Here is a 7,353-nt window from a genome sequence, read left to right on the forward strand (position 1 = left end):
TGACAACCTCGGTAGAATCTTAACCTAACGGCTAACAATTTCTTTCATTATACACCATATTGTAGCAAAACGTGAAACCGTAATTATATAGAAATATGCTACGAATGAATAACAAAGTTTTAAGACAAACAATAATCGTATGTACTGATCAATTATTTACTGATAATTTTTTTTTTTAATTATTTTTTATCATAGAATGATATAAATTACAAAAGTGATACACAGTTAGGCATAATGCTTGTACGACAGCCATCGTGTTTTTTAATCAAATAAATTAAGAATAATAATCTTATAATCATTAAACTTCAAACTCTCAAATTTAATTTTTTGTATTTATAAAAATGTATAGTAAAATAATTAATTGTGTACTTATTTAGAATTGATTTTTAAAAAATGAAAATTAGAAAAATGATTACGCACTGAGTTATACATATGCAATTTCTAAATTCCTAAATATCGAGATTCAACACACGTTTACACGTGTACACGTGTACACGTGTGCACCTTTATGATTATTATTGGCTGTTTGAAATATATGGCTACGCAAGTCATACCACTGTGACACACGTGACACATCAACTGGTAGGCCAGTCGTCACCTGGCAAATAATCACAGACTCATGCGACATCTCCCGAAATTTAACGCAAACATCTCTTCGCATGATGTTCATTTCACATTCAGATTTATTTATCATGAAAGCCATACATTTCTTTTACTTTTGTATGATAAATAGAAAATGCACGGTAACTAAAACATATTGCTTGCGTGAATCGCATAATGAACGTTTAAAAAAATCAACCTCTTTTTAACAAACGAATGTCGCGAATGCAGACAGTCGAGTATAATACTATCTATGAGAAAAGCATCGGACTCTGCACGTTAAATGTACGAGCAATGTAAAAACATTCGATCACTCGGAACAGACGATTGCCGCGAACAAAACGTGACATTCAACTTACCTATCACCGTGGACATTTTCGCCTTCTGTGCCGTTCTACGTCGGGTCCAAATTTTCTTACGACCGTTATGTTAATGATGGTAAGAAACCGTAACAATTGAGTGCATGTTTAGCGGCGTGATTGCCCACTGGTGATCCTATCCAGTCGCGTTCTCAACATGCGAAGGTAACACACGAGGTCTTAGAAGTATCACCGTAGAGAGAATTGTACGCCCGTGTGGCGCGAATACTTGAAAAAAACAGTGACGGCTATTCGAATGAATGGACAACACTCCTCGTGCTTCGCAAACGAAAAGACCGCTCGTCGAAATTATATAACCTCCGCGGTAGTAAAGACGATATGATACTAGCAAGACGATGTTTTCGCGCGAGTTAGTAACCACGCGGCCCGGCAATACCACTGCTGCTACTGTTACTACTATCGTTAACCCACTCGTGTGGTAAATCGCCTTCTTTTGAAAGGCTGTTTCGGTTGTCAAGTATCAGCGAATATTTTTCCACATTCTATTCTTGAATATAATATTCACATTATACAACAAATTACGTTACACACATTTTGTTATTTAAATGCACACACTTAACACGCATTCTAACAACCATATGCTCCTTGTAAAGATAATCTCGTAGCGTAATACACAGATAGCACAATTTGTTTGACGACAAAAATTAACATGCACGATGTAAAAATTAAAAAAGTTTTCATCAGGATTCAAATTAACTTGTGAAATGTTTTAAAGCAAAAAAGAGAAGGACCTCTCGTCGTGATACTTCGAAGCACAAGATTACAAAGGCAGCCTTGAAAATACCACCCTGTGAAAATGCTGACGACTTTTAATGATTTTATGCACAATTCAGTCGTTTTTCCGTAAACTTTTGTATACTTATAATGAAATTGTAACCGATTATTATCACTATAAGTCAAATAAGAAAGAAAAAAAGAGAGCGAGAAACGTGTGTACCGTGTGGCTTGATTGCCACATGTACACAGACTACGCGCAACATACAGCCGAACCAGATGCTCGGATGTTTTCGTAAGCCTTCGGCAAGTTAGCTATGTCGCCTCGTTTCATCCTATTCTCGTTCTTTCTTCCTTTCTTGAGTTCTTTCCCTGTTTTCTCCTCGAACACTTCTTCGTACATCCTTTCACACGACCCATATATAACTATTATTTTTACTCCTGCTTCAATTTGCCCATTAAACGATCCTTAATTTAGTACAAGGAAACTGTTTCATAAGATTCAACAGATTGCTTCCCCACCCATTCTTGTTTGCCTTAATTTATATATGTATCATGCATATTTTCTTCGCTGATTTCACGCCGTGAAACTCACGATTTTAACTCATGAACATTTTATCAGAATACAAGAGTAGAAAAAGAAAAAATATTACAAAGCACAGATCTAAGAAAGATATGACTAACACAGGAAGTTGTACGATTACATTGACGTGATTAAACAACAATGTCAAGTGTCTTTAATGAGGTCGTCCCGTGATCGACTTACACTTTGAATTACTAGTGCTAAGTATAATACATAAAAAAAAAAGTAATTTTATTTCGATATTATCGTAGGACTGTTGACTACTTGTTTAATCTTTCCTATTTACAATTTAAAAAATTTAATATTTTCAATGCTATGTAAATAAGCATTTATTTACGAAAAATATAACGTGATAAGACTTTATGTCAGCATTTTACGTAATGCTCTCCGTTTTCTTTGTGATTCTAAAAAATGTATATTGCTTAATAAATTAATTAACAAAGAAATATAATGAAATAATTTCATAAGTTATTAATTACACGAAACATAAGGGAACAAAATTGGGAACCACATAAATTCAATATATCGGACAGTAGTAGAACTCGCATAATTACAATGGCTCTTTCATGGCTTCCATAATTCCATTAAGTTAGTTTTCTTGTATACGTTTAGCGGTCGATTGTATTGGTATGTAATAACATAAAGCAACTTTATACATTAGAGTAAATGCACGAATACCAAAGATAAATAAATTATTTAATATTAAAAATACAACGTTATTAAGAAAGTAAGTATTAAATTAGCATTATACATTCCGAATCTAAAATCATAAATTGAATAATAATACTTCAATAAAATAATTTAAATGTTAAAGTTTAAAAATATATTGCCAAATATTAATTAAAAATATTTTAGTCATTTTTTAATCATCGAGGAAAATAACAAGCTAATTAAATATCGTAATATTGCAATAATTTGTAACAAATGAGAACAGTTTAATGAATTTAATATCACTATATTATTTTTAAAAAATAATAATTAAGGAAGTTGAATAAAACGACCAATTGACATGCGTATAAATATTTTTCTAATTTAACCAATTTGTTCTAATACTTTTTAAGTACCCTACAATATCAAACAAAATGTAACAGTTGAAATAGATAATTAAAGGATTAAAAACAGTAAACGTGAAAAGTATGTGCGCTATTCTAGACATTTTTATTAGAATCTCCCTAATGGAAATCCACATGGACCGCATGGCTATTCTAACCTCAAAACATAACCTCCATTGGGTTTAAGTATGCAGTTAGTTTTAATTGCATCGAAATATATATACGAATACACAGAAAATAATATATATGTACATATATTATTTATATATGTATACGTACATATCATATATGTATATATACATATATTATATACATGTATCTATATACACATATGTGTGTGTGTGCGCGTGTGTGTGTATTATACACACATAGGCACAAATATTGAAAATGTAAGCTTGAAACGCAAAAAAAATGTTAAGCAAACGAAATACTAAATTAGCAATTATACTCACCAGCATTCGGCACAAAACGCGGTGCATTAGCTGTAACCACGGTGCTATAAGCTTGGGGCGAGTGGACACTTGGTTGATTGACGTTCACTAGAAGGTGAGGTTGATGCTGAGACGGATTGTGGTGGGGCTGATGCGAATGATGATGATGGGGCAGGTGGTGATGCTTCCCTTTCGTCGGCATGCTCATCGCAGGCGTAGGCCTCCTTTCTTTAAACTCTCCACTATCTTCAAAGCTTGTTGCCTTATGTGGCTCTCTGAGGTCCTCATAGGTACGTTCTTTTCTCACGCGTGTAGTTAACCGTAATTTTTGTCGCAAGACTTCTTCTTCGAGCAAACTTCGTTGAGATATCCAACGTACACAAAATGATGGTTAGCGTTCGGTCACCCGTACGAAACTGATGGCACGTTTACACGCGCGCGCACTTTAGTCACGACCAATTCATGCACAACACTTCGTATCCTGTTCTTCTACGCCACGTTTCTTAAAATAACACTGTTTTCCTTTGTATTCGCTGGTAAATTGTTCAATTGCTCTACACGCAGTCTTTGTCCGTTGGCTCATTTGACTGAAAGTGTTTACGGCCGTATCACTTTCTTTTCCAAGATTCGCGCGCGGTTGCAGTATTCAACTGCGCACGGTCACGTACTTCTTTCTGCAGTACTAATAGATTATTATCACCAATAACCGTACCATACGCTGTTCTACCTGCCTAAAATGTCGCGTAAATTATCTGACAAACAGTAGATGACTTGTTTTCTCGTAAGAAAAAAGAAGCGACGCGCACCATACATTGAGCACAACCACAGCACGCCTTTCTTCCCATATCCTCGTGTCTAACGTTCTTTAACGATGATACAAAAATATTAATTTATTGAAAATTTTATGTTAGAAAAATTTGAAATGGATTAGAAAATCATTGATAACAATATTTCTAAAACTGTTTAATTACAAACTATTGCTGTAACATGCATTTTAATTAATTCATGTGAAAGGTACTATTTTTTTGAAACGACATAATCGGATTTGTGGTAATGCAGTGAAACAAAATTCTTCAGCAACCAATCACATATTTGGCACGAACTATCTAATGAACATAGAATCGATCAAGTACCTATTTTCATTGGTTCTTATTCATATCATCTAAATCCTTATACGACAATGTAATAACATATTCAAGACTATGAAAAAAGAATAAAAATATTTAAAAGCTATTACATTTCATGATTATTACTTATTGGTAAAAATAATATTCGTACTTTCAATTTGATTAATAAAAATGTGATTACTTATCCTAATTGATTTTCCTATATTTTATATTAATAGAAAACAATTATACAATTATAAAATATATAAGATATTAAATGTTCAATGCTATCGTAAATTTAAACACGATACGATTACATAATTGTAATAGAGTAAATAAAATATTATGGTACGTATTTATTTCTTACATAATTAATATAAAATCTGAAATACAATTATTAGGTCATCCCATAAGTAATGTCGTCTCTTATCGTACTTTAAATAAACACTTAAATCACATCTTGGCGATGTGTTTATAGAAACTTCTTTCTATGTAGCTTAAAGAGTACTCTCTCGACAGTCTATCGGTTGCATTCGATGCAGTTTGTTCGACATTTTTCACTTGAAAAAAAATTTTAAAATGAGCGTGTGCGAACTTTATTTGCGACATTGTATGCTATATGAATTTAAGAAAGGTAGTACAACTACGGATACGGTTAAAAACATTTGTGAAGTGTATGGTGAACATGCTTTGAATTTGAGAAAGTGTCAAAGATGGTTTTCCAAATTTCGAAAAGGTGATTTTGACCTTTCTGACGAACCGAGATCCGGTCGACCAACAGGGTTCAATCCTAAGGCATTGAAAGTTTTAATCGAGTTAGAACCACAATTAACTACCGATGAAATTGCTGAAAGATTAGGCAGTAGCAGCAGTACTGTCCATAGACATTTAATACAATTGGGAAAAGTATCGAAACTGGGAAAATGGGTATGAACTGACGCATGAACGTTTCTAACCGTATCCAGTGTCATAGTTTATATATTCAGCAAAATAAGTTATGTTAGTATAATGTAATGAAATACAATTCTAAAATATCGCCATATTTTTACTTTTCAAAATTATACGATGAAGACTCATTAATGAAATCTTTGATTGCAGAAACACTATCAATGAACTCTTGAAAGAAAACGTAATAAAATTTAAGATTGATATTAATAAGGTAAAGAAATACAATAAAAAATATGAAATAATTTAAAAATATTTTCTTGAAAAGTTACCTGTTAAATATATTTATAATCAAATTATTCAATTTATTTCGATTGTAACCTTATTTCATGCTATTGTTAAAATGTTTTTGTTTCTTTCTGTACGTCATAACTATTCTTATTTCCTGAATTAGAAATGAGTTCCTATGGCAAACTAGAAACTGAAAAGTTAAGAAAGATTTTAGAGACGCAATTGGACAGGCTGGTGCAGCAACTAGAAGATATAGAAGAAAACCGGTATGACAAAGAAATTATGTTTATTGAAGATTCATTTAAAATTAATATTTTTGAATTTTGTAATATTTATAATCTCATGAAATTCTTGTTTTTAATAGAAATTTATTAGACACAGCTGCTTATGAAGAAGCTATACAACTTACAAGAGAAGATTTGCAAGAGTTTAATGAAAGTTTGCAAAGAATGATATCTGATGATACAACATTAATTGATGAGTTAGGCGCAATAAAATTGGTATGTTATAAACTTGTGCACTAGGTTTCAAACGAATTATGGATTAAAAATTACAAATTAAGGATATTCTACAGTTATATGTAATTATATAAATACTAAAAAATATATTGTTACATTGTGCTTCTGATTTTAATAAATAGGCAACTCAAGCAGCAATCAGTGAAGCATTCAAAACACCTGCAGTTATAAGAATGTTTGGTAAACGAGAAACAACCCAACTTAGAGAATGTTTAACTCAAATTGATTGTGATATGAAACTTGGAAAACTAAGCAAAGAGTCTAGTGAACATCAACGTGGTGAGATATTAAATGCATTAAGACAACTTGGAGAGAAATTGGAACCTCAAGAATTACAATTATTGGAAAAATTAAAGTCAAATAACATTGATGCAGCAAATTATGTGCAAGTAACCGAAAGTACAGAAAAAGGTCAAATGGCTATAGCAGTGGTAGGTGATGAAATTAGAATTACTCAAAATACCTAGATTTATATCATGTTCTAGTCATACTTTGACTTTTTCTGAAATTGACTTTATACTGAAAATTAATATTCCACATAAAAAAACAAAATTACTATAAAATGAGATTTGCAGAGTATAATATTATATATTTAAGCAACTTAAAATGTTATTTGTAAAAATATTATTTTATATATTGGAGAATAAGTTTTTACGTAGAAAAATATAAAGCACATGTTTTTTAATTTTCAAGATAAATATTTTTCTTTATCAAATTTAATATTTTATCTTATCAATATTTTATCTTATTTTATCTTATTTTATCTTATTTTATTATTAATTCTTTTATTTGA

General features: G+C 31.5%; 2 protein-coding genes and 1 pseudogene across 9 annotated transcripts in view; 2 read left to right on the forward strand and 1 right to left on the reverse strand.

The window, feature by feature from the left end:
• The window catches only part of Eif4g (eukaryotic translation initiation factor 4 gamma), a 49,913-nt gene extending 45,351 nt beyond the window's left edge, over positions 1 to 4,562 (reverse strand). The window contains exons 1-2 of one of the 4 annotated variants that reach the window (XM_076325849.1): positions 3,782 to 3,893; positions 960 to 1,187 (exon numbers count right to left, since the gene is read on the reverse strand). In XM_076325849.1, coding sequence (XP_076181964.1) covers positions 960 to 975 — 16 coding nt within the window. In that variant the 5' untranslated portion in view covers positions 976 to 1,187; positions 3,782 to 3,893. Of the gene's footprint in view, positions 1 to 959; positions 1,947 to 3,781 lie in introns of those variants that run through there. The other 3 variants (XM_076325847.1, XM_076325846.1, XM_076325848.1) reach the window with 3 other exon arrangements.
• Positions 973 to 7,346, forward strand: LOC143154066 (protein LZIC). 5 transcript variants are annotated; one of them, XM_076325854.1, is made up of 5 exons: positions 973 to 1,038; positions 5,965 to 6,025; positions 6,206 to 6,308; positions 6,407 to 6,542; positions 6,683 to 7,346. In XM_076325854.1, the coding sequence occupies exons 3-5, from the start codon at positions 6,208 to 6,210 to the stop codon at positions 7,025 to 7,027; spliced, it is 582 nt and encodes a 193-aa protein (XP_076181969.1). In that variant the 5' UTR covers positions 973 to 1,038; positions 5,965 to 6,025; positions 6,206 to 6,207; the 3' UTR covers positions 7,028 to 7,346. The 5 variants fall into 5 exon arrangements, with proteins under 5 accessions (XP_076181969.1, XP_076181968.1, XP_076181966.1 ...); XM_076325853.1 differs by lacking the exon at positions 973 to 1,038 and adding an exon at positions 5,191 to 5,214; XM_076325851.1 differs by lacking the exon at positions 973 to 1,038 and adding an exon at positions 5,304 to 5,500 and having other exon boundaries at positions 6,683 to 7,345.
• LOC143153650 (histone-lysine N-methyltransferase SETMAR pseudogene) lies at positions 5,446 to 5,799 on the forward strand (annotated as a pseudogene).
• Positions 7,347 to 7,353: the final 7 nt, after the last annotated feature.

Source organism: Ptiloglossa arizonensis, chromosome 13 (genome assembly GCF_051014685.1).
Source record: "Ptiloglossa arizonensis isolate GNS036 chromosome 13, iyPtiAriz1_principal, whole genome shotgun sequence".
Taxonomy (NCBI): Eukaryota; Metazoa; Arthropoda; class Insecta; order Hymenoptera; family Colletidae; genus Ptiloglossa; species Ptiloglossa arizonensis.

Excerpts from the sequence above, each read along its gene's own strand:
- LOC143154066 (XM_076325854.1), top strand. The coding sequence starts at position 6,208 with ATGAGTTCCTATGGCAAACTAGAAACTGAAAAGTTAAGAAAGATTTTA. Across the intron at positions 6,309-6,406 it reads GAAGATATAGAAGAAAACCG|AAATTTATTAGACACAGCTG; the intron begins GTATGACAAAGA and ends TGTTTTTAATAG. Across the intron at positions 6,543-6,682 it reads AGTTAGGCGCAATAAAATTG|GCAACTCAAGCAGCAATCAG; the intron begins GTATGTTATAAA and ends TTTAATAAATAG.